We start from the raw sequence: 27,568 nt of genomic DNA, 5'->3' as shown, positions 1-27,568 counted from the left end.
GGTTCGAATCTGATATAGCAGCGAGTACCACAACCAAGCTTTTCATAAGATGGAATTTGCGTCAGGGTGATGTAAATTCAAAATTGGGTTTTGCCCTTCACCGATCCTGTATGCAGTTTCTTTTTTATTTTTATTTTCAGTTTAATGGAGGTACACATCAGATGCTGCTCTGTGTCAGATTGTACATGTACACGTATTATCATTTACCCATTTAATGGACTCCCCTGTTAATGGACTTTCAGTATATTAAATTGTGCAAATGTTGCAATTAACATACATGTATATGTACGGCCGTGTATTTTGAGATGACTGGTCTACACGGATTCTGAGGTCATACCGGTAATCTGCCTCCTCCTGTGCACTGTGGGATGGAAATGGAAACACGCTCCATGAAAGCAGTTACCGAATATGCCAGTACTAGACCTACATATAATCACTAATGCAAAGTACATTGTATGTATTATTGATCCCATGTAGGTCTAGATAATGAATACCCTTAAATGTATGCTGGTTTTTGGAAAGATTTCCATATACGAAGTTCACTCAACACTCTGTGTCGGACCCTATGAGAGTGGACTGAAAAATTTAAGTGTTTTCTAAGAAAATGCTTGTATTTTCTCACTGCTCAAATTGACTTTGATGACATGGAATTGCTATCGGGGGCTTGTTAGTCAATACAGAGGAAAATTAGTGAACTTCGCATATGGTAATCTTGCCTGGTTTTTTTTGTCATGCATACTATTCTAAGAACCCTTGTCGAAATACAGCACCATACAGTCGAGTCTCGTTATAACAAACTTGTTCGGACCTAACCAAAGTGTTTGTTATATCAGAATATTGTATTAAGAGGAACATCAGTCCCATTCATTGTGCACATAAAGCACAGTTATTTGTGGTTTCCCACAGCCTCAGTGTTGGTTGTGGAGTCCTAATACAATGTACTTGTATTGTATTAGTACTAAAACCTGTAATTCTGTTGAGAAAATTACTTGCCCTAATATTAATAACAACCCTCAGAATTTATTTTTTTTATTTCCAACATGACAGGTACATATAGGATTGTATAAGTACAAGGCCTATAATTCCGTTGAGAAAATGCTTGCCCTCATAACAACCTTCCGTATTATTTTGCTTTCCAACATGGATGTGAATGGCAATGACTATCTTTACATCAGAATACTGCATTCTTTTCTTGTGTTTGTTTTAATTTATTTGATCTTGATTGCACACCCTTAATTAGTATAGGAAAACATGCAACACACTTCTGTCCACACTTCTGAACACACTTCGGTATGGTTAGAGAAATAAATATATGTATGGCAGTTGAAAAAAAGCATATTGAAAATAATAAAGATTCTAGATGGCATTGGAACAAATAGGAAAATTCATGTTTCAATGAACAATGTCTGGTCTGGATTTTTTTCTAATTACACTTACATATATTTGTCCACATCACGGCAAACATACTAAGAGTGCATTTCTGGGTGATATAAAATTACATTGAACATACATGTGAATGCTTCATCACAGATGCAGGTATGTACTTTAATTTTAATGATCTAAAAATTAATGTCAACTGAGTCATCAATTTGCATATAACATGGATGCATATAGATATTTTGTGTATACTGTGAAATGATAGGGATTGAAAAAAAGGCATATTCAACTAATTCACACATTTTGATTTCCATCACACTTTAATTAATATTTGTAAAAGAATAGGAGAATGCGATAAGAGGTAGTCAAATTTCATTGGAAATTGCCCATTTAGGATTCTCAGTTCCTTTTCCTGTATGAAAGCTGTTAACTGAAGGCCATATATGCAGTGTAGTCATTCTGTTCTCAGCATGCTTTGTATCCAATACCACGTTCATTCTCAATTCACAATGTTTGGAGTTTTAGGGTTTTTCAAGACATTTTCCCCCCCCCCCAAGTATTCACAAGCAAGGTGATAATCAGATCAGAGGTTACACAATTTTAGCAGATCCTCACAAGCAATACTGTTCAATGCACTGCTTTATTAAATCTTGCGTAAACTGTTTCCTTGGGAAAAGCTTTAATTCTTAGCCTTGATTCATTGTCAGCGACTTTTGTGTCCTGCATACGATGTTGGTTTTCAACAAGCAAATGGGTCCAATGACAGAATGGTGAAAGGGCCATTCATCCAAGGAAAACAGAGGATCATCTCCATAGGTCAACAGCTCTCGTCCTTGGTGTATATACTGGATCCGACATACTTTGCTAGACTGATTGTTGTTGATTGGGAATGAGTTTTTATGGTTTTTGTATCTGTGCAACGTCACTACCTCTGTCCTTGTTTCACGTCTGCATTTTCTTTGTGTTTTGTGTCTATTATCTCCTGTGTTTATTCATTTCATCTGTTGTAAGAATGCCATGTGATTCGTGAGTGCACCTGTTTTTCTATGTACAGGTACTTCCACTGAAGCATGTTTCATTTTTGAGACGAAAAAAGATATTGCACATTGCTAAATTTTCAAATAAGACACCATGAGAAAACTGATTTTTAAGTCAGTCTGTATAAGACTCTGTGTTGGAGGAGGGAGATACATCCAGCCCATCGCCACTGAGCTCTGGGCATTAGGGGATGGGGAGAGGGGGCCACAGTACCAGTTAGGGGGGCATATCACAAGAAAATAACCACAAATACATATACATGTAATTTTGATGCTTATGATTTTTTACAGGGGGGGGGATATTTTGCCAGGGCTGTCCCCGCACCCCCCCCCCCCCCCCTTAGCCAAGGGCCTGGATGCATGTATCCCATGAGATTCTGTTTTCTTTCTTTCTCCAACCAAGATTGTTCTTTTTTTCAACACCTATGCAAAGTGCACATGATTCAATTAATGAAATCTGATTTGGAATACAGCAGGCAGCAGCAGTGGAAAAGTTTTGACAGTTGGGGGGGGGGGGCAAAGCACTGCCGGTGCCAGACAGCTGTTTCAAATTCAAATTGGGGGGGGGGGGGACTTTATTTGACACTTGGGGTGCCCTTTTATCCGGTTTACGTTACTTCCTTCTGTTATTATTTTTCGAACTCGTTCAGAAAATGGGATTAGTACACTTTAGCATCTATTTAAAAACAGTCACTTTCATTACTTGTGCGAAGGAACAATATACAGGTTGTCAAATGTTCAATGCACATATTTTATTTTCACCTCTATAACTATCAGTACAGTTTGCTGGGGTTGGGGGACAAACCAGGGCTCAATGGGATGAGCAGGTATGGTGTCAGGATGTGTTCGGGTGTTAGTTCGGTCTGAAATATTACAAGAAACAAGAATAGAAATACAGCAAGTTACAATATCTAAACAGTCTGCAACTTTAAGTTACATAACTGATGTTACAGGACCAAAACATAGTGTCATTCATCTTTTTCCGACACCTTGGTGATCGTGCCGCAATTTTACAATCAATTCGGCAACTGGGCGGGTGCAGACATGACCACCAGTCTTGACTTTACCAGCGCATACATACCCATCATCACCCGGTAGGACCTCATTTACTCGGGCCAAGTGCCAGGAAGCTCAAACCTGCTGTGGGTCTATCATCAGCACCACATTACCCACTATCATATCCTCTGTCTCCCCTTGGCTCTTGTGGCGGCTTGCATGTCAGGGAGATAAGAGTTGATAAACTATTTCCAAAACTGCTGCATCAATGCATGATAAATGACATGGGGTGGAGTATGGTCTCGCTGCCCCATGAGCAGCATGCAGGGTGTGGTGGGGTCAGGGTCTACAACGTCTGAGGACACGTTACCCGAGGGTTTCGAGTTGAGAAGGGCTTTCACCTCAACCAAACTGGTGTACAGGACAGAGGCAGATGAAGTCCGGTTGCCAATGATGGCATACAGTGCAGTCTTCACTGAACACACTTCCCTTTCCCACTTTCCACCAAAATGAGGAGCTGAGGGTGGGTTGAACTTGAATCTGACCTTGTGCTTTGCAAGCTTCTCCTGCAGGCTAGGCATCTCACTGATGGCCTCAGGACCTCATGAGGAGTGCCTCTTCTACAGAAGAAACGGTTGAATGTCATCAGGAGGGCATCCACATCAATGGAGTCAAGTACATGTAGATCAAGATAGACTGCTCGGGAGGTCATACACTTCCAAACGATTCCCCATCGCTGTTCAGTCCTTCGGCCAAGGGAAACCATTATTAGGCCAGCGTAATTGACTTCCGTAGAATAAAAGACAGGCCTCACAGTGACTTAGCAGACTTCTGATAGACTGTCGCCCTCTCAGCAGCCAAACAGCAAGGGCCGTGTCAATACCGCTTTGTCCTAAGCGAAAAAATCAGCACCTTGTGTGAGTATGAGGTGGGTAATTGGGTGCTTGGGGTCGAGCACCATTGGGTGCTTGGCATTAGCATCAGCGGAATGCTCATCGGAGATGCCCACCAACTCGGATGAGCTGATTCTGGTTGTCATATTCAGGGGATAGGCAACCCAATCGGCTCTTGTTTGACACTCACTTGCCAACAGAGAGTGTCACAAGGTCATGTTGGAAGCAATCTGACTGCACTTGCTGGAAAGAAGTTTTTCAATCTCAGAACAGTCATCAGCACTCAGGAACTGGGGCTTCTCCTCGCATCTAGACTTAACTGTTGAGGGTTTCACCGTACTCCTCAACCAACTTGTCCCATTAGTCGAAGTGTTAAACATCAACAAAATTGTCCTTTTAAGAACATCAAAATAGGTGTGTGTGACTAACATGCGTGTCAAATCCTCAAGTTAATACAGCGCATTGTATGTATGCATAGAACGTTCGTATATCGGCGGCCATTTTTGCAAGACCAGGTCAAACTGGGAATTCAGCTACATGTATGTGACTGGTGTATGGACATCCACTATCCAGTCTTTATATGAAGAGTTTATTTCAAAAAAGTGATACATGTCATTTTGTTACCTTTTAGGATCTCGCCCTTTCCAGGCTTCCCACGGTCATGTTCCACATGTTTTATGTACATAAATACAAATAAATAAAGAGAAAAGTTGAACATTAAAAACAGCTGCCGTACTGTTATTACTCTTAAAATTTCATAATCGCGGAATTGTTTTCACTTTGTTTCAAATGGATATAAAGCGTTTTACTTTTAGAAATAAACTCTTCGTATAGAGATCAGTGTTTCAAGTGCACCAAAAAGACACATGTACCAAGCCCATTCCATTTGGGATCTACCATGAAAATGACATTACAAAACTGGCAGTTTCAAGTTGTAAGTAGCAGCACTGACAGTTGGAGTATTTGCTTTATTTCTCCTACATTTTTTTGTACCTCCATCCAGCCCGGATATTGGTTCTAGAAATAGAAGGTTAATTGATTGGATGTTTGTTTTCATGTCTGGAGGCATTTTGGGGGTGGTTATTTATGTCATAATTATGTGTCTGTTATGAAACTGAACTTAACAGGAAAATAAACAGATCGAACAAACATTGATAGGTCATTATCAACAGGACATGCCAAAACAAACACTCACTTAAGTTGCTAACAACTGCCCACTCTGAATGCATATTTTCTGATGAAGTAGTGCATTTTTGTGAAAGCTGTGAAAGGTTTGAGGCACTTATGGTGGTAACAAATTAGTTTTGAGAGGAGCTTCAGTAGGTAATTTTGATAACAATATCCTGGTATACCTTGGTAGGCCTCCATGTATCTATTTGTATGTATTTGTTTCTTGTAACTATTTTGCCACAGTAACTGGTACTCATGCTTTGTGTTTTGCAATTGTTATTTGGACCTTTTGCTGGCAAATGCTCATTACATTTTGTTCAAAATCCTCTGTTGAAATCAGATTTGTAGACTCGAGGTTCTGTTATGATTTCAACTGCATTTTTAGCTTAGATAAACAGGAGTCCTTGAAGGTGTCACTCATTGTCATGTACTTTACCATCAATAGCCAAAAAAACACGCATATCCTCCACTTACTTCCAACACTCATACCAAAGTACCTATCCATGATGTTACCTTGAACCCTGCGCACTTCAGAAACCTCACCGCTTCAGAAACTACTTGGTAACCATTGTCTTTTTCCTTCACTTGATCTGCTGTTCAAATCAAAAGGAACTTACACCAATTGTAATACAGCCCAGTATGCAGATACATAAAAGTAATTGTGTAAAAAAAAAATTAGAAGTAATAATATAAACCAGTTCTTGTAATCAAGATTGTAGTCAGACTTGCACATTTGCATCCACCAGGATCAGCTTGCCTTCATGGCCATATCCGTTTCTCAAATCCTGTTTCACACAATAGCATTAACTGTGTGTTTGTTCTGAAGGCAGTTCTATTTCAGAGTTCAACCCCTCTTCATGGAATGAAACACTATTAACCTTGATGACCTTTCAAAAGTTGGTTGTGGAATTATTCATGTTAGAATCAAATACAAAGTACACAATGCCCCTTTTGAATTTGGAAAAAAAGGGATAGGAAAGGAACTCCCGTATGTGTGGGTTAAGGTTGGTTTCGATGTATGTAATAATTTAAAACTTCCTCTTTTTACATGCATTTGTACCAAGTGGCTTCCCAGTACGAATGTCAAATTTAAATCAGGCAGAAATTAATTAATTAGCATATATATTATGTATATATAAGCAATGTAGTGGTATGTTGCAGATATTTTAACCAGCCAGACCACTGATTTTTAACTACATGAGTGTGAAAAATGAAAGTTAAAGAACTGATCCGATTTTTACATACATGTACCTGCTGAACAAACAGTGTTTTTTTTAAACAGTTACATGTACATGTGTGGGCTAATGGCACTTCATTTTTAGGCACAAAACCATCCTGTAAAGTTCATTGCTTAAGTTAACCTTTAAATAACTTCAGTAATTCTTGACACTCCCGTGAACAATTTGATATTTTTAAGTACAGAGGGCTTTTGTGGCACAATATGCCCTATTACCCCTTGAATAAAAAGCCATGCTTGCTTGCACCTTGCATGTACATGTTCACCCCTAGTAAGAAATCGTCTACCCCAAAACTTTTGGTTTATACATATGCAAAATGCCAACACTAGATCAGTATCGCATAAAATATGGACACCCGTAAAAACCAGTCTATCTGACCTTATATGGACTCCCATGCTTGTTTATTGGCAGTAGGTCTGTTTTTTATGGAGTCCATTTTTCACAATATACTGCATTATTTGTACAGCAGGATGACGGAGCAGAAATCAATGTGTTCTCTGTAAGTTGCTGAATCATCAGTTGTCACTGAGGATTACTGTGTGAAAGCTGGTGACATTTCTGAAATAAATAAGGAGAAAAGTGAACTTTTGTCATTACTGCCATTCCAATAGTTGCCTTTGTTTGTGTTGATTTTGCAAGATACATGTAGATTACATACCTAGTCTTTTAGTCTTTCATAAGATTGTCAGTTTATTACTTTATCATTATTATTATTTTTTTAAAGCAAAACCACTTTCACACTACAGAGATGATAAGAGCAGACATAAAGTGGCCAGATCTGAAATGCCTATTGAATATACAGACAAACCACATTCAACATTCTGCTGTCATATCATGACATAAAAAGTAGTAATCTTTTTTTCATCAGATCATGCACTTCAGGTACAGAGTTTCAATTAAAAACAGATTATTCCAAAAATGGTTGCCTTTTCTCTATGAAAACTTACAGATGTACCTCGATTGGTATATATCATTATGGAATTCCCTTTGGGATGCTAAAGGATTTGAGAAGTATCACAGATTTCTTCAATATCTACCTACATGTATACCTTTGCTATTGTACAAGGTGGCACCTCAAGTGACTGGAGTGTACTCAACCCTGAGTGGGCCCCATGGCTGATTGAAAAAAAAGTTTTGAAATTGTAATGCCTGACCAACCAGAACCTCCACATGCAACAAGGGTAACGTGTGCAAAACAAGCCTCGGGCTGCCCCAACTTGTTTTCATGTTCTGGTACCAAGTGTCACAATGAATTGATCGTACCGGGTACATGTTGTAGACATTGTTTGATATGCTGTAATGAAATGACCCCATAAGTCACTACCTGAATTGTTGGTGAACCAGTTCAGGCGTAAGTAAAAGATTGGCCTAATTTGAGCAGAATAGCCAGATTTGTGGTTTTAGAAAAGGGTTTGGAAATGGGTGTGTAAGCTATTATATCTGGGAAAAACATCCAGTTGAGAATAAGTAGAGAATGTCACATCATATAAAATAAAAGCCATTGTGGTGCCCAGCCCACTTCATGTTGTTTTTACATAACGTCCATGAGCAGGACACTTTACCACAATTTCTTCTTTCCAGGAGTAAAGTCTGTACTCATGAGAAGTGGTTTTGTGATGTTAGTGATGGTGTTGATTATGCATAAAGTGTTCTTTCATAAGGAGGCCTTTCCTAATGCCCTCTAAATTCCAACGATTGAAAATTCATTCTATTCGAATGAAAGTTCACTCCCACCGACTGAAACTAGGAACCAGACGTTTTAGAGTGAAATTCATTAAATCAAAAAGATTGAGTTTTCACTCAAGCTTTGACTGCATTGGCTCTTTTTTATCCAAAGTATTTTAATCTAAAATTGGAGTAATGTTCACTCTAAATCGTCTAGAGTGTTAACTTGCTGTACTTGTAGATTGCAAAAGTTGACCTGGGGAATAACAGTTGACATAAAATACATTCTGAAAAAGAAATGAAGTTATGTACGTAGAGTCTAAATTACACATTTAATTTACTTTGAATGGATTTTAGACTCAGTTTTCAGATTTACCTTCAACTTTAATTTTGAGATATGACCCTACACTTTCAAACCATTCAAACCAAGCTACATGTAGATGGGCTAGTTACTTTGAGGTTTTTCAAATTTTTTTTTACCACTGCCAAGTTGTGGGGGGGGGGGTTTGGGGGGGGGGTTGTTTGGCACTCTCAAAACATAATTTGTGTCCAGGAAGCTTAAGTAGTAACAGACAATAAATGTTGAGCAAGTTGCAATTATAATTTCGTCATTAAATTTAAGAAGCTTTTCTGCTCTCTGAACCCCAAAGAGTGAAACTAGGGACGAGATGTTGAAGAGTGAAAATCGCTCTCATTTTAGATTGAAATAGTCTGGAAAAAAATAATCACTTCAGTTGAGACTTGACCTGAGTGAAAATTTGATCTTTTCAATTGAATGAATTTCACTCTTAAACGTCTAGTCCCTAGTTTCCACCTGTGGGAGTGAATTTTCACTCTTTGGAATTTAGAGAGTGATGACTTCAGCCTCCTGATTGGATGGGATGATGGGGCACAATTGTGGGGTCACTCCACTTTTGGCACTCTGGGGCTTTGATGTTGTGATTCTATACGAAGCATTTAGTCCAAGGACTTTGCTTTGAAACTAGTTGAACAATTGTCAGGCATGACTTGGTTTGAGCAGAGAGAAAGGTTTTTTTTAAAAGAAAGTTTTCAGTTGGTGTGGGCTGTACCAGCAGGGCATGTACGTGCACTAATCGGTGGTTTGTGAAAGAGTGAAAAGAAAAATACTTCTCAAACAGTATTTTTCTTTTCATTATTTCACAAACAACGGAGCAGCGCTTGTACCTGGTACAGCTCACATCGGCTGAAAACTTTTTCCTAAAAATCTCTTTGAAATTAACTGAATAGTCGTTAGGCATGGGTGGCTTGCGGGGAGTATGGAGAAGGTTTTGTGAGAGTTGGGATTTTAACAGCTCAGGTTCCAAAACTGTTTGGTTGTTTGTGATTTTTGTTTGTGGATGAATCTCATAAACCCAGCGGTGTTCTGTTGAACACTGAGGCAATGTACAAAAAAACACAGTCCAAAACATACAAAACCTTAACTGGTGACACAAAGACAATGGAGTATTTTAACTGTAACCACCCCGGAATCCTCTAATAACTATCACGTTTATGGTTGTGCGTGACTTTGAAGGATTCTGTAATTGTTAACTGTACAGTGTTGGGTTTTTGAATGATTCAGGAAGCTTCCTTGGTAAATGCCTTTTTGAGAATTACACTAACTTTGGTAATGGTGGCAATGCATTCACACCTGTTTGCTACATTTCATAAATGTGTTTCACATTGGGTAAGGGAGTGCAAAGAAGAATGAACACTTAAGACATTCGAGATAACATGAAAGATACAAATAAGCAGCAATTTAAGGATCTGTTCTTAAGACATATTGTCAACAATTTCGTCAGTTACACCTAACTTGGAAAGATGCTGACGATACATCTCTGGGGTTCTGTTTTGGATATGGTCCTATCCTAATTAACTATTCTGTATTACGGAAGAAAGCTGTATCCATGTTGTACCTTTTTTATTTAGATGATCAATTGTTGCATTTACATGTAACAAAGAAAATTATGTGATATCCATAAAGTACTGTTATGATGCTTGCAATTCGCTCTTTTCACACTTCCGCCATGGGCATGCAGAGCCTCAATCTGGCAACTTTACACAATAAATATAGCCGGTTCATTGATTCCCGTGTCGGGGTTCAGATCACTGAACCGGCTATTTTTATTGTGTGGAGTTGCCAGATTGAGGCTCTGCATGCCCAATGGCGGAGTCTGAAAACAGCGAATGACATCACATGAGTTTTGCTAAGCTTTAAGCAGTAACGTAGCAAGAAATTTTTCATGGGGGGTGTTTACCAATTTTTCCCAAACAATTTCAATATTTGCCGGATGGACATGCTGATGGTTTAAACCACGTCCGCAAAGAATGAGCCATACGCATACCAGCCGTGTGCAGAGAGGCCATTCAGTGCATTGATCAGATGCACGGCTCTATCCCTCCCTTCTTCCTCCTCCCCCCTTTTGTGTCATGTCACTGCAGGCTCTAAAATATGCAAGAAGTTAGGAACAAGCCTTAAGTCTGCCACCACAACAATCCCTTCCCCACAATGCAGCCTACCATGGTTGTCCATTGAAGCTATGATTGCCACTCTATTTCTCAACTATTTGTTTTTCACTTCTGTTTTGTTCTTCCACCAGGCACCAGTTCTCCTTGTGATTTTGAGAATGGAGGCTGTAGCCACATTTGCCTCCCGGGGACGGCAGGGACAAGGGTTTGCTCCTGCCCTCAGGGTCTGTTACTCAAAAACCAGGGGCGTATTTGTGTCCGTAAGTAATTACATTATATAGCCCTCCTATGCAAACATACATTCTGTGCCAAGTAGTCCTTTCAGTCAAAATCAATCAAATGAGTGTTTTGAACAGTTAATAATTCCCAGCCCATAAAGCAGGATTGACAGGCTCATATCCCATAACCATTCCTCGTGATTCCGAATGCTTATTGATGTCTTCACTCTAGCTACGAATGCAACGTGCAGCGACACTACTCAGTTCACCTGCGCCGATGGATCATGTATTCCAGAAAGCTGGGCCTGTGACGTGGATAATGACTGTGGTGACTGGTCTGATGAAAGTCCTAGGTTCTGCTGTAAGTATACACAAACTAGAAGCCTTTGTTCACACATTTCTCAAGTGCAACTCTCAGTGATGAAACGAAGTTCACGGTTTAAAAAAGTTTAGAGAGGTCACTCCTAAGATTCAGGTGTGCAACTTTTCCTCGGATCTGCTGATTGCCTCGTTTTTTACTTCTCATGAAAGTCATTACACAGGTCCGTCGCCAGCCCTGTGCATCAAGGGGGGCCTTAGTACCAACTAGGGGGCCCACTACCATCAAAAATACATATGTAAGGCTTTTGTGGTTGGGGGCGGGGGGCAATTGCTCGCCAAGGGGGGCCTGGCCCCACTAGGCCCCTTCCCCCTCCTTGGCGACGGGCCTGTCATTACAACTTGAACAAGCTCGACATGATCTCGGAAGCTGCGGGACAGTGAGTTTGTGTTCATACATGTGTACCTTCTGCCCAGTCTGTATGAGAGAGATGGCGCTCTTGCATGCACATGTCTCTGGCATTAAAATATGGGATTTCCCATTTGTTGAATGTCACGATGCAAACTTGACGTCAAGCAGGAGGTGGCTAAGGTGAGTTATAGTGCCCAGGTGCGCATTCCAATGTTTGCTATTATTAACTAACTAACCTACGGCCTAATGGAGAGGCATGAGTACTTGTAGAGCTGCTATCCGCAACTAAAAACTCTGTACAAAGTTTTGTGTGATTTGGAGTTCACTCGTTTTTCTATTAATTCCCAGTTACATGCCTGTAAGATAAGGGAAAATACTGTTTTGATGAATTGCTTGTTCTTCCTTTTCACAGTCGATCACACCTGTGAGGCAACAGAGTACCTGTGCAACAACAGTCGTTGTATCCCGTCCTCCTGGCGTTGCGACTTCGACAACGATTGCCGAGATAACTCAGATGAAAAGAACTGCCGTAAGTCCTTAAAAATCTGCAAAGGCCATCATTCATGTCAGGCATCAGCATTGACGATCTGATGTTAAAGACATAAGTCCAACAATTTGATAACGTTTTTTTTTAATGGTCCTTTTCATCTGATTTTCTCTACAGCTTTCCCAACCTGCGCCGTTGGTGATTACACCTGCCCTAATTCACGCTGTATCCCAGAGGCGTATGTGTGTGACGAGGATGACGACTGCAGGGATGGTAATCACACAGACGAACAAAACTGTCGTAAGTGTTCAATTAAGTTACATTTTGAAGTCATGTATTTAGGCATAGAATTATTTTGGTTGAATTTTTCATTTCTGTGGTTGAACATGAGTCAGTTCTGATTGAAAACATTTTTAGTTAAGTTTTTTTTTAAAAAGTTTATAGAATCCAATATGACAATGTTTATGTACAGTAAGAATATCATGGAATATCATGTTAAAGGTAGAGTATATCATTTGTATTACTCACGAAAATTTTTAAAAATGCATCGCTTGATGTACATGTACATGTATCTTTGGAAATTGCCCTCTTTTTTTTCTTCAAAATGACAGCATGCCACAAAGAATAATTTCACATGGAGTTTAGTGCCATTACTATCTTTAAACGAAGTATGCTTTTCAACAGTAGTTTCGTCAGTTACTTTTTGGATAGCTGCAAAGGATATACTCTACCTTTAAACATCTTTGCAGCACGAAGGTTAATGGTTGGCATACTCCATATAGTTGCAGAGCTGACATACCGACGAATAAGCAAAAAGCCTGTTTCGAGTAATTCGCGTATGAAGTTGGACATTTTTCTGGGCGTTGTATTTTACCCTTTATGTTTCGATAATAACCCTTTTGGTGTATATTCGAAATAAAATAGGAAACGTAGTATCCATCAGGTTACTTATTTAATCAGAGAAGTTGTGCGATATGATTTTATTTGATTGTAAACGTATTCGTCAGTTCGTCAAATCACAAAAATCTCTGTATGCTATTCGTCAGTTTGTCGGATAGCGCGCGCAGCAAGGCATGGCTGGTATCTTATTTTGGATGGCGCAATGTAAAAAAAAAAAACAGTTGACTGCCCCTTATCTGTGAGACTGTGACAAGTGGTTTCTTTCTTACACATGTGAGGATGCATGGCACCCTTGGCTTTGTCTCTGATGCCATGCATCCCCCTTGGAGAAAACAATGTCACACATTAATTACTGTAGTTAATTGTCAAGCATAATTTCAGATGCATACATAAAAAATAAGTGCAAGGGTCATGTCATTCTAGCTCATTACAAATGTACCTTGTGCTTAGGGGCCGTTCACAATTATCAACATTTTCACAAGTGTACAAAGAGTACACTTTTTCAAGACCCCCCCCCCCCCTCCCCCCTAAAAGTGTACGAAAAAAATGTTGATTTTTTTTCACACAAGTCTATATATAGACACTTGCATGTGATTTAAAGGGTTTTTGTAACTTTTGTAGATCAAGTTTTTGGCCATGACATGAACCCCTATTCAGTGTGAATGAAGATGTATGTATTATAATTTACTTGTAGAAGTTTCAGCTTCATACAATGTAAGTCGTGAAGTTTTTGAAAAAAAAGTGAAAATCACAGAGCAATTTTTTCCAGGAGAGTCGCGTAAATCCGTTGTACATAATTTTCTTCTCATGAGACGAAAATTATTTGCGTGAAATTGTTTTACTTGTTTCTCAAAAACTACAGCACCTCAGCAAGTAATATTTTAAGGGAAGCTTTCTACCATTATTATCTATTAGGATCGTTTGGGGAGAGTGACCTGTCACGTGCGAGGGATTAACCAATAAAAGGGAAAAAGGGGTCCGATTTTCATAGGAGTCGGATTTTCATGTGACACCGGCCGTTAAAAACACGCAGTGGATACGGACTATACATGTACATGTACATATGTACTTTTGTACATGTACATACAATACATTTTCATGTACGTGTGTAGGACAATGCCGCGCATGCTGTACACAATACGTTCATGGGATGCAATGCGGGGCCTGGCGCGGGGCGCGACCGGCTCGGCAAGTGCTCGATCGGCATCGGTTGCGGCTGTGGCGACGGGCGAGAAAACAGATCGACATTTAAAAAAAAAAAAAAGCGTTAGGCGGGCATTTACGGGCGAGAAAACATATCAACATTTAAAAGAAAACGAGAAGCGTACGGCGGCCATTAACCCCCTCCCCCCCAGCGTACGGTTTGTACGCTCGTGAAAATGTTGATAATTGTGAACGGCCCCTTACAGGTTGAGGTCAAAAGATATTTGGGTCATTCTCTAATTTTGGGGTCCACTTTCTATCTGAAATCTATGATTTTATAATGCTGGATGCACTCCTTAATAATGCATTGTCCTCCAAGAGTGATTATAAGAAGCAAATTACACTGTACAATTTGAAGTCACTTTTAATGATACTTTAATGGCAAATTACAAAGTTTCGAGGTGACAGGGGCAGGAAAAGAGTCACATTTTGGACCCTAAATTTATAGAATGACTCATTTAGTAGAAATGATCAAGGTCAGTGAAAATCTTGACTGCGTCAAAAAATTGCAGATGATTTCAAACTGGCAAATTTGATAGGGCTTCCCAGCGGTGACAACAAATTACCCTGCTCTTCAAAAAAACAAAAACAAACCTTGATATATATTTTTTATTTTTTTACACCAGCCGAGGTAACGTGCCGACCTGGCTATGTGAGTTGCCCCAACAACCACATCTGTATCAGTCCCTATTGGCGCTGTGATGGGGATAATGACTGCTTAGATAACTCCGACGAAAACCCTCTGTACTGCCGTAAGTATCATGACATTCAGGGTCTCAAAAGTCTTGCAAAAAAAGGGCTTGGCTGGATTTGTTACCTGGTAAAGATTGGAAACTCAGTCGACTCTGTGAGTGCTTATATTTTACTATTCATAAGATGAATTTGCGTCAGGGTGATGTCAACCAGTATTAGGTTTTGCCCTTCACTGTTACCCCCCGAGTGAAAGTTGGAATAGTTTAATTGCGGTACCCGCTACAACATTATATCAGATTCGAACCAGCCAACCGATCCCGCAAGCACTGTGGTCGAGTGGTAAGGCGTCTGCACTAGAAAGCAGAAAGTCGTGGGTTCGAGTCCCACCTGAGTTATTTTTTTCCCAATTTTCATTCGGGAGGTAACTCATGCGCTGAGTATGCTTATGTTTTGCTAACCACACTAATTTTTCGGGTGCGATATTTTATTCATTTTTGTTGATCAGGTATAGTTTTGGTGATGATTTTGGGTTTTTTTTTTGCAGTCCCAATGGCTTAACAAGTTCATAAAACCAAGGATGAATCCAGAGAGGCTTCTAGCGGGGTGCTGAGGCTGTGCTGGGGGGGGGGGGGGGAGCAGAAGGGCTCTCATAAGTGAAAAATAGCCTTATTTAAGAAATAAACCCCACAAAAAAACCCACAATTTTGTTGATATTGACAGAGCAAGAAGAATGTCCGAGTTCCGGTCACAAGTGTACCTCAGGCCAGTGTATATCAGGCTTCTGGCTGTGTGATGACGAGGTAGACTGTCTGGATGGGTCAGATGAAGGGGCCTTCTGTAGTAAGTACAAAAAATGTTTGAGATGTTTTTAATGAAAAATACTCCCTAAAAAGGCAGGAGTAAGTTTGCAAAAAAGTACCTTCATTTTTAGCCACATATTTATTTGTGCATTTATTTGTCAATAAACATATTCTACGGGCATTGGAAACACAATTAATGTATCCAGTTATTATTTGGCCTAATTTTGCAAGAGTAGTCAAAGTACAATACGTTACTGTTATTGAGGACAAGCTCCTAGTTTTTCTTTTGTTTTGGTGAAAACTTTAAACTTTAGAATGGTCATAATTCGTCACATACATTTATATGACATGGACATTTGTTTCAAGACATCTTAACCCTAACGCCCTATTTTTGTTTAAATGGAGGATTCAAGACTGTTGAAAGGGTTAAATTGTCATGTTCTAAATTTGATTGTTGTTGAATTTTTTATCCAAACTAAAAAAACAGATGAGGAGGATTTCACGTGTTCACCCAACTTTTTCACTTGTGACAACAAACGCTGCATCCATGAGAGTTGGATCTGTGACACGGATAATGACTGCGGAGATGGGTCTGATGAGGACGAGCGTCACAACTGCGGTATGTCCACACAGGGCTGGAATTTGTTGGGGGAGGGGGGGGGATGGAGCGACAGTAGCTGATCCAGGAGTTTGTAAAGAGGCAGCTAAGTTGTCACAGAGACTAAACTCCCACGTTGCTCTCCCTGTGCCATTTTAGAGTTTTACCCCGGAAACTACATTTTTTATTGCTATTTTTCCAGCAGTACAAAAGTTATTTACTTTTGAACTAGACGTCAAAAAAATCATCCAAATTTAGTTATGGAGTAATAACTTAACAATTTAATTTTTTTTTTGCAGACCAGCAATAATTCAGGCAGATTTTTTTTTTCCATGTTGGAGGCAAAAAAGCAACCCAAAACAAATTTCACTTTCGGCAAAAAAAAAACAAATCAAAAAGATACCAAGTTTTAAATGGAATTTTGGACTTTTTAAAAGTTTTTACCTCAATTTTGTTTGTGAAAAAAACATCTTTACCGGTAATAACTATCAGTAAGCCTTGCACTGTTAACTCTCATTCAAGCCCTCTTGAGCCCAAGCCCCATCAAAGTCTCTGTTTCGGTTCTCAGTCTTGAAGTACAATTACAACAGACACACTGGTTGTTACTGAGGATTGATTCTTTCTTGTCTGGCTGTTCCTTCCATACAGACACACACCAGTGTGCCCCTGAATACTATACCTGCCGTCAGAACCGGCCCAATCACAACCGATGTATCCCAATGGTCTGGCTGTGTGATGGATTGAGCGACTGTGAGCATGCAGATGATGAAGACAACTGCAGTAAGTTCAAAGTCCAATCAAAGAGTTAGAATTGCGGGAAGAAAGTCCGCTTCCACTTACTCCTTCCTTCATTTTTTTCCCAATAAGTCTCTCTTATCCCTACCCCCTGTACATACTTAAAAAAAAAATAATTCCAGAATGCTTAGTTGCCAATAACATGGAATTGCAAATGTTTCATTAAACTGAATATCTTGATAAAAGTAGTTGATAAAGTCATCTCCCCTTTCTTATTTCTGTAAGTCTTTGAATCTTGCCTGCTTTTTTTTCTTATTGACAGCCTACAACTTACCCTAGTCACTCTTGACATATTGGATGAACTTTTTCTTTAATACAGAATGTATGTTAATAATCGATCCCATGTTGAAAGATCACAACCTGATTTCGCAGAAATCTTGGGCTTTTTTTTCAACCAAGAGACCTTCTTGAGTGTTTTTTTTTTGGTAAGCCAAGTGTGCTGGGTCAACACTAGACTTTGAAAGATTCTCTCCGACAGTGCTTGAATGACAGCGAGTTCTGGTGTTTTTGTGTGTGGGGATGTTTGGCCAAATGTATGTTGTTGACACAAATTGAGATTATGAACAATCGAGATGATGCTCTTCCATTTGTTTGTTAATTTTTCAGCTAGAACCACCTGTGTAGGTGGTGAATTCACCTGCACAAATGGACTCTGCATTCCAGAATCTTGGGAATGTGACCATGACAATGATTGCGGTGACCAGAGCGATGAGGGTGGCCATTGTGGTAAGACCAAAGATTTAGAATGTTTTGTTGTTTTGGGGGCAGGAGAGTTTAATTTGATTAATGTAACACTTTTGCAATAGTAAAATTAGGTTTTGGCTAAATTTGTGTGCATACCTATACACATACGTGTTAATGTTAAAGCTAAAGTCTCACCCACGAAACAACCAAATTGGAGCCTCCCCTAACCGAGTAAATTTTAACTTCCACCAGCTTGTGACATTTTACCTGCAACATACTCGATCTGCTTTAGGGCATGTGGAAAACAAACTGAGATGTTATATTACCCAGGTCTCTGAATGAGATCCGTTGTGTATCTGTTTGGTTGTGCAGATTACGGAACTTGTGGTAACAATGAGTTTACGTGCAATAACGGCCGTTGCATCCCGGCTGTCTGGCAATGTGATGGGGACAATGACTGCCGTGATTACTCCGACGAACAGAACTGTGGTAAGTTTCCTCTGCTGAATGTTACACAGATCAGACTCAAGGTTATTTAGTACTTCATGCAAATGTTGAGATTATGTCAAGATATATTCACGACAAAATTTGCCGTAGAGGAAATGTGTTAATTTTTTGCAAATGAGCAGGTTGCAGCGATAGCACATTAAAGCATGTTATTAGTCTTGATAGTATAAGTTCACATTTTCCATTTTGTCTTGACATTAAGTGTGAAGTGAATTTCATATTATGTAAACTATGTGCAGAGGAAACTTTAATCCTCTTATGCATACATACATTCTGTGCCAAGTAGTCCTTTCAGTCAAAATCAATCAAGTGACTGTTTTCAACACTTAAGAATTCCCAGCCTGCATAAAGCAGGCTTGACTGGCGGTGACTGTTAAAGTAACTTGATGCAGCTTTGCTTTGACTGCAGGTAACTGATATGGCAGCCATGCCCACAACTTGCCTGCTTTGTCTGTTCAAGGCCTGTTGACTGAGTTTGACTTGGCACAGTGTTTGCTTGACATGTGATCTGACTGCTGGTGACTAGCCTGTGTTAAAAGTATAGTAGGGGAAGTGGAAGGACATTTTGACTTTCTGCGACTGTTTAAATGGCAGGAGGGTTAATGCCTCAAAGAAAAGTCCCTGTATAGCAGGTACAAGTTACGGAGAAACTTTTGTTACTTCCCGTGTCTGTTTGTCAAACCTCGAAATGTTTGGGCCCTTAATTTTGAGAACCCGAACTCCTATGCCTGTACACTGCATTCACAGTGTGTGTTTGCAGCTCTGTTTTGTTCATTTCTCAGGAATCAGAATTCTCCTCTTTTTTTTTACTCCCCCTTCCCCACAGCTACCACCCCGCCTTGTGAGGAAGGCTATTTCACTTGCTTGAACCGTGATTGCATTCTTGATGATCATGTGTGCGACAAGACAAATGACTGCTCTGACATGTCGGATGAAACGCATTGTGGTAAGTTTAGCCCTGCAAAAACAAATTAAAGAGACAACATAGCCCATTATTAGGACAACACGCAAAATGGGAAAACAGTAATTACCATGATGAGCTGGGGGAAAAATGATCATTGATGTCCACAAACAATGAAAATTCATAACATGTGGCAGTACTGGACATGTCAGTCTCAACTTTGCTCCAAAATGCAACATTGTTATTGTACCGTAATTTCCTGCGGATAAGACGCGTCTTATCTGACTTTCTAGACCACAAAAACATCGCTGCGCCTTATCTACAGGTGCGCCTTATCTGGTGTCGCTTGAGTTCAAAGTGACGGTCTTTGTGTGAAGAATTCTTTCAATGCCGCAATCAATAATGCGGTCAACCAAGGCTCAACTCTCCAGACATTGTGACCGTATTTTCATTCCAACAATGCCGCGATGTGTTGATCCCCCATTATCGTGCTTTCATTCCAACAATGCCGCAATGCGTTGATCCCCCTTAGTGATCGTGCTTTCGTTCCAACAACGCCGTCATACAAACGTTTTTCTTTGTGGCCGTTTTTTCATTCCGAAAATGCTGCAATCAGAATTACTTAAACGTTTGGAAATCGCATTCACTCAAGTTCTATTGTGTGAACGTTGAGGGTGTTTATTGTACAGGATATCTTCGAAGTCTGCTTTAGACTTAAAATAATATGAAGTACTAATGTTTATTTGTTGCACTTTCGTTTGTTTCATTAAACGTTCAAATCGTTCATTTATTAATTGCCTCTTTTTAGACGTTTGTTTAAAAAGTATTATGGGAATTTGTATTATTTAACACCGCGTTTCCACTTGAATTGGGAAAAGGTGGATCAAGATCCGGCATTTTGGTGTAATCGTTATCTTACCGCAACGAAACCGCAAGTCGCGTTCCCACTTATGCTTGAGCCACCTTTTCGTACGGAAATGTTGGGTCCGAAAGGTCACTGAGTTCGGAATTACGCGCGCTCTGTGGGAGTGCCATTGTTGCATGGTTGCATGCTAGGCCAGGATGGGTCAGTTTTCAAACAGCACTATCAGAATTCACAGACAAAAAATTACGCGAATTCACCAACATAAATCACGGATCCGTAGAGGATCCGTGCGTGCATAAATTAACAGGTGAAATCCAACAGAGCCGCTCATTGTGTGACATCACGGCAGAAACCAATGCATCGATAAGGGATTCCCTGGTTCTGAAGCTTCTCATTGGTTAGAAACGGTCACATGATGTACTACGACATCATTTTCCAATTTTCTATAATCAATACTTCAGATTTGTCACCTCCGTACGTACCGCGTTATCGGCACTATTCTCATCGCATACTCGTAAGCTTTTCCATGATTCTGTGCCAAAGTGAAGTCTTTTGGTGAGTGCGGACTCAGAGTCATTTATGGATGGAAAAATAAGTAAAATTTTAGGAATGAAAAAGGTTTAGTAATGGACGAACACGCAACAAAAATAAGGCCTATAGTGTAGTTTTAGGATACCATGTGCGCTTTTGCATGCGCGGTGCTAGCCCGTAGTTCAGCGGTTGTTTATTGTGCATGTTGTATACGCTGGAAATGTTCACATGAGCTACATGCCTGAAAACGTGTTTCTTCGTTCATGAGACCGCAACATGTTCGTGCCACTCGTGCACCGGGCGGATGTTAACAGGTCAAATTGCCGGATCAGAATGGATGAAGGTCGGTATCAATTTACATTGGTCTTTTCTTCATTGGCTCTACATGTGACCAGCCAATGTGGTTACGGTTTAATTCATTCTCCGAATAGTGTGATCTTTCTAAGGCAACACAATGGCCCCTTTGTGGCGATGTACCGACACCGGGTGACGCCTGGTGTTCTTCTGTGTGCGGTCAAACATGCGTCTTATGCGGCGGTGCGCCTTATCTGTTGGCGTTTGAATTTTTGGGGGTGATTTTAGGGACCTGCGCCTTATCCGCCGCGCGCCTTATCCGCAGGAAATTACGGTAAGTAATAATGGTGGAAATAATCTTCATTGATTCTAATTCACTCTGTGCTCCAATCCTATGCATTCTAAACTGTTTAGTTTCTAGTTAAGTTTCACTTATCATTACCTGGAGATTATGTTGTATTTATTCACCAGAATATTTTCACTGAAATATGTTTTTTGTTGAGAGAGGTACCAGTCTCCGTTGCGGCTTAACCTCTGCATATCACACTTGATCAATCTGTCTAACACCCAGACTCTTTCCCTCTCCTTTCAGATATCAATGAGTGCCTCACATTGCAAGCTAACCAGTGCGAGCATTACTGCAACGACACGCGCACTGGCTACTTCTGTTCATGCCAGCCTGGTTACTCACTCAATGATGATGGCAAAACGTGCAGAGGTAAGGAAATAGTTGTGCTTCATGCAAAATGCCTTCATACATTTATCCAAGTACATGTATTTGTGCTTGAAAACACTTCATCATAAGACATGCATCTTGGCATGTTCACATACGTATACGTTTTACATCACAGCCTCCAATAAATGCTTTCATATTGTTTTGCTTGTTAATAATAATAATAATAATAATAACAGGTTCTTATTTAGCACTTCTTAAGCGAAGTCTGACAGGGTGGAGTCGGAGGGGCAATCAGCGGTCCTTCCTTTAAAGCCTAGTTTCCACATCGACGTTAATAATAATAATAACAATAATCGGCATTTAAGAACGCTCTTATCAGTAAACTAAGATCAAAGCGCTTTATATTATTATTACCCCTGATCACTGGGCCAATTAAACATTCCAAATACCATCTCAGCTCCCTGGGGAGTGTACAGCTCGATGCAGCCTGTTAGGCACAAGGAAGCTAATTCAATCACAATAACCATCTCTGCTCTCAATTGTTTCTCAATTTCGAAACTATATCTAATATTTCTTCGGTTGTAATCCGTTTTCATTCCCCTATGATAAAGTAGATCAAAAGAAAGACAGTTGAAGAATTGTCAATTTACATGTGCGTAGTGACATGTAGGCAGTTAGAGTAACGGTCAATCTATTTTCAGTTTTTTGGGGCACACAAACTGTCATTAGAGAGTAAGTACTGTAAATTTTGAGTTTGTGATTTGATTTTGAATTAAATGTCATATTTGTGTTTATCTATAATGAGTCAAATCCATCATATATCTGGGCCCAATTTCATGGCTCTGCTTACCAATAATAAAAACTTCCTGCTTACTGTAGCAGAAAATCTGTGCTTACAGTAAGCGTATATCACTACTTAGCGAGGAATTTTGGCTTCTGCGCATACTTATATACATCACATAGCTAAGGATCCTGTGCTTAAAGGGTCAGCGCATAATTCTTCTGTTATCACTGTTAGCAAAAAATGGTTATCGTAAGTGCGGAATTTTGTGGTAAGCAGAGCCATGAAGTTGGGCCCAGGTCACAATTATATCAGGAGACAATTCATGAGTCCGGTCACAAGTATACAGGGTATGAACAACACCACAAGGAATGTGTATGTCTCTCTTTATTTGAATAGCTAATTTGATGAATTCTGGTGACTATTACAACTGTGGTCTGTTGTATTTGTTATCTTTCACAAAATTATTTTTTTGCCGACTTCTCTTCTGCCTCAGATAACAATGAATGCAATGAGATTCCTGGAGTGTGCAGCCAACTATGTGAGAACACGCGCGGCTCGTATTTCTGTAAGTGCGCAGACGGTTACGCCCGAGAGCAGGATTTGACCACCTGCAAGCACTCTGAAGGTAGGCAGCAATGGTGGACATAATGGTCCATAGGAGGTGGCACAGTACATAACCCTTTGGGTCCTTTACCAAGGATATTCTAGGTTTTGGTTTATGGTTTCAGGTCATTCATTTGGTGGTCTTTTTCATTATTGCTGCTCAGTATACAGAAATTTAAGCTCACAAAAAATGCTGAGCAAAATTAGGTTACCAGCTAAAATGACATGCAGTTTATAGGGCTTGTGGCTGGTTCACAGCTTATTTTCTTTCGACTTCAACACATAATTTGCTGAGCAGTATTTTCTGCTTAGCAACCCCAACACATTTTATCCCTGGATTCCAGGATTGTAAGGCTGACATTGTACATTGCTTTCTCCATAGCTTGAGCACAGCTGGCATAAAACATTCACAGTAATTTTGTTTTCTGTTTTTATCATAAGAATATACATGCTTTACTCAAGCTTGTGGTTTCATTACCCAAATGAAATTGCCTGACTCTGAAATTCAAATGAGCTGCGCACCATCCTTGAACAGTTTATTAGCAATGAGGAGGTATTTGAATTATCTTGGCTTATCTGCCTGTGCATGACAATTCAAGGTGGAGACGCATCCCTGGTCTTCAGCAACCGCTACTACATCCGCAAGCTGAGCTTGGATGGCCAGCAGTACGACCTTATCAAAGACGGGCTGTACAACGCCATCGCACTGGACTACGATTTGAGAGAGAACCGTCTGTACTACCTGGACACGGGTACCGACAAGATTTCCCGTATGTTTCTCAATGGCACTGGGGCGGAGGTTATTGTTCCTTATGCTGTCACGAGTGGACAGGGACTGGCAGTGGACTGGGTTGGCAGGTATTGCTTATGTTTGATGTAGTCCACACTTTCAAGAATCACAGTACACCTGGCACAATTAAAGAAACTAAGCAGTTCTTATATTCATCCTTGTTTGGATATTTCTCGGTGAACAAGAGGAACGTTTTGTCACGGAAACTTTCGGTTCAATGTGATACCTCACTTATACACACTTTGTAAGAAATAATGAGAGTGCAAGCACTGAAACTCCTGAAACCTCGAAAACTTGTTTGTTCACCGAGAAATGTCCAAAGAAGTATGATTATAAAAATTGCTTAGTCTCTTTTGTGCCAGATGTAGACTGGATAGTGCTTTTTGGCAGCTCTGGTGTCGGTCAACTAAACTTAGAAAGAAAAACAGTACTCTAAATATTGGCTGGCCTGACATTGTGGTCTTAACAAGACTTTCAGAGGCAGATGATAGTGGTACAAGACACAGACATCAATAAGAACATCAAGCTTATTTAAGTTAAGTCATATGTTTCAAATTTACTAATGGTGTCAGTGTGAGTGTCAACAAATACTTATAATTGCTGAATGTATTATCCCAATTCGTTGTACTGGCACTAATATTACATGTTGATTTTTTTCTTTGAAATAATTGTTTGGTTCTGCTGGTTTGATTACGTTAATTCCTTATTGAATTACTGGTCTAGAATCAAAATTCTTAAAGCACTGCCATTTGCAATAACGTGGAAAGTGATTCTTGTAACATTTGATCCTTTTCTCTTTTGTAACCTACAGGAAACTTTATTGGCTGGAGACCAGTAGTGATGTCATGGAAGTCTCTGAGCTGGACGGTACCCTCAGGAAGACTATCGTCTATCAGGATATGTCACAGCCACGAGCCATGTCCCTAGATCCCCGCAATAGGTAAGGCATGGAGGAAACCCTTGCCCCATTTCCTTGGCAAACACTCAGGCCTTGCAGTCCTGATAACTGATAATCCACCAAGGGAAGCAAGGTTCAATGTTAATCCACATATTGGTTGAACAAAGAAATGGATTGCAGTGGATTTAGACCTGCTACCTCCAAGACGGATACCTTATTTGACCAAAAGGTTGAATCTGGTTTCTCCATAGCTTTGAATTTGCAGCAGTCTGAATTTGTCGCACTCTTCATCTTTCGTTATTTCTTGAGGTATGCATTCGCAATGCGCCTCTGGATCAGCAACTTAAGACCGGACATCATGGTCAGGGCTGTTGAGCTCCCACATAAATAGCATCCATGAAAGATGACACTATTAAAGATGCTACTTTGCACTTAATTTCATAACTATTCAGCAAACTGTTTAAACATTTGGCCATTTCACAAAGGCTGATGCCTTCCATTATGTCTGTAGACTGGCATAATTGACATGATAACTAAATAATGATTGACATAATAAATATCAGTAGTCATTGAAAAAGTCAAACCTTAACTATGTTTGTACCCTGAATGTAAGCACTGCGGTGTACATTCAGGTTTTGTAACTTCAATAAGTTTGAAAATGTCTTTAAGTATTAACTCAAAGGAAGATCGCAGAAACGTAGGTTCCTATTTTGTTATTCGGGTTTAGTTACAACAGTTTGGAAAACTTGTAAATGAATTTAGAACTTTTTGTTTAAACGTGTGAACGTCACATCCTGTGTGGCCTAATATGTCTCTTTTTTCATTTGGACTGGATTTTACACCACAAAGTCAGGTTGTCTGCTATAATTGCATAGTTAACATGCAATGTAGGCCTGCTTAAACAATAACATGAGGCCTCACTTGTTGGGCTTATTTCAGATACTTGTACTGGACTGACTGGGGATTGAGATCCTACATCGGCAGAATGGGAATGGATGGCAGCTCTCCCATGAGAATCATCACTGAGGGGCTAGTCTGGCCCAACGGCCTGACCATCTGCTATGCATGCGACAAGCTGTACTGGGCTGATGCTCATCTCAACTACATTGGGTGAGTCTGGAAAATTCCTGGGGTGGCCTGTCATATATATACATGGTGTAAGAGGGACATTACCCCTCCCCTACCCCTACTCCCTGCCACTTTTGTTTCCAGCTTTGCCTGCTCACTTTGGTTTATTCCCCTATAGAGATGTTGTCCTTGTTTTTCACGAAGGATAAAAACCTCAATATCCTGCAAAAAGGTCATCCCAAGATAATTGCATTTGGAGTTGATCCTTTATTCGAAACACATATTTGGACTAGTTTGCAGTTACAGATACGGGGAATTTTGCCTTGTCAAGTATTGTATGCTTTATTCCTTGCTAATTCAAAGTTGATTGTTAAAAGTCTCTCTTTAATTAAACGGTAATTCATCAATAAAGATCTTTGACACTTTGTGAAAACAGCAATGCGAAGAGGTATTTAATTATTCCCATCACTTTGTACACACTCTTGGTCATTTTGTGAAAACATAAAATGTTGAGGGGAATTGTTACATGTATGTACCAGCCCCCCCCCCCACCCCCCCTTTGGTGATGGGTGTGAGCGCATGCACGTCTGTCTTTATCAACATCGTTTGCGAGCGTGCGTCCTCTCCCATCCTATTGCGTGTAGAGCAATGCATAATCCCTCAGGCCTTGCTAACGAGGTGACTTTTTGTCACTTTGTTAAAACAAATAAAGCACAGCTTTTTGTCAAATGTGTGTTTACAATAATTGCAGTAGTAAACAGTATTTCACTTTGAAATTTGATCAAATTGTTCTTTTTGTCAAATACAATTAAATGGCCAGCAAAACTCAACATCGGAAAATGTATTGGTTTTCCAAGTTTTGTCACTTCATGAAAACACTGACGATGTGTATTATTCCCCTCAGAAGTGTTTGCCGCCATTAGTATCAGATTTTCTGCTCCAGTCTTATTTAACAAACTTTCCTTTACCTCTTCAGCTACTCCAACTTGGATGGCAGCCACATTCACAAGCTCCCCGGTGAGGAGCTAGCCCACCCATTTGCCGTGACTGTCTTTGAGGACTACGTCTACTGGACCGATTGGAACCACATGGGCATCTATCGAGCCAACAAGTCCACGGGAGCAAACATGACATTGATGAGGGAGGTTCTCCATCGGCCGTTTGATGTTCATGTCTTGCATCCACTCCGGCAGGACCAAAGTTAGTCACAACTTTAGCATTGGTTTGGGGTACGGTGAAGGGACTAATTCTGGGATTTTTAAAAGCTACTTTTCAAAGCGGCAAGCCGAAGCATAGATATAATGAAAAACATAGTTTAAAGGGAAGGTACAACATTTACAAACATCACAAAATTAAATGATCAAATTATCACAAAATACCTCCCTGGATTGTTAGGGAATGACAGTCTAAAGCATCCTGTAAAATCGTGGCTCCTGGTGTGCTGACATTTTCAAGAAAAATGGTATTTTTCCAACGCTGGTCGGCCGACCAGCATCGGGTGGTCGGCCGACCAGCGTTGGAGAAAACTTGATTTTTTTTTCTCAAAAACTGCTCCTAATTTTTCCTTATTAGTTATTCCGCATTTTCTTTGCAATTGATGACACACACATGTGAAGGGGTTCAAGCCTTCTGGACTGATTCTCTGACCTTACAATTCCCCAAAGTCTATAAACTGCTCTGATTCATCTTAAGTAGGGT

General features: G+C 40.0%; 1 protein-coding gene across 2 annotated transcripts in view; it reads left to right on the top strand.

The window, feature by feature from the left end:
• Positions 1 to 27,568, top strand: part of LOC119721280 (low-density lipoprotein receptor-related protein 2-like) — a 135,259-nt gene that overhangs the window by 88,725 nt on the left and 18,966 nt on the right. For both annotated transcript variants that reach the window (XM_038191277.1, XM_038191276.1), the window contains exons 52-68: positions 10,977 to 11,105; positions 11,296 to 11,424; positions 12,206 to 12,322; positions 12,458 to 12,580; positions 15,010 to 15,135; positions 15,797 to 15,916; positions 16,364 to 16,495; positions 17,123 to 17,254; positions 17,876 to 17,995; positions 18,326 to 18,442; positions 19,287 to 19,406; positions 21,644 to 21,769; positions 23,005 to 23,136; positions 23,714 to 23,972; positions 24,716 to 24,844; positions 25,742 to 25,912; positions 26,847 to 27,070. In XM_038191277.1, the coding sequence (XP_038047205.1) occupies positions 10,977 to 11,105; positions 11,296 to 11,424; positions 12,206 to 12,322; positions 12,458 to 12,580; positions 15,010 to 15,135; positions 15,797 to 15,916; positions 16,364 to 16,495; positions 17,123 to 17,254; positions 17,876 to 17,995; positions 18,326 to 18,442; positions 19,287 to 19,406; positions 21,644 to 21,769; positions 23,005 to 23,136; positions 23,714 to 23,972; positions 24,716 to 24,844; positions 25,742 to 25,912; positions 26,847 to 27,070 (2,406 nt within the window). The remainder of the gene's footprint in view (positions 1 to 10,976; positions 11,106 to 11,295; positions 11,425 to 12,205; positions 12,323 to 12,457; positions 12,581 to 15,009; positions 15,136 to 15,796; positions 15,917 to 16,363; positions 16,496 to 17,122; positions 17,255 to 17,875; positions 17,996 to 18,325; positions 18,443 to 19,286; positions 19,407 to 21,643; positions 21,770 to 23,004; positions 23,137 to 23,713; positions 23,973 to 24,715; positions 24,845 to 25,741; positions 25,913 to 26,846; positions 27,071 to 27,568) is intronic.

The sequence above is a fragment of the Patiria miniata genome, unplaced genomic scaffold, assembly GCF_015706575.1.
Source record: "Patiria miniata isolate m_02_andy unplaced genomic scaffold, ASM1570657v1 HiC_scaffold_13, whole genome shotgun sequence".
Taxonomy (NCBI): Eukaryota; Metazoa; Echinodermata; class Asteroidea; order Valvatida; family Asterinidae; genus Patiria; species Patiria miniata.
Note: the sequence above shows the minus strand (reverse complement) of the source record. Positions and strands in the feature narration are given on the sequence as shown.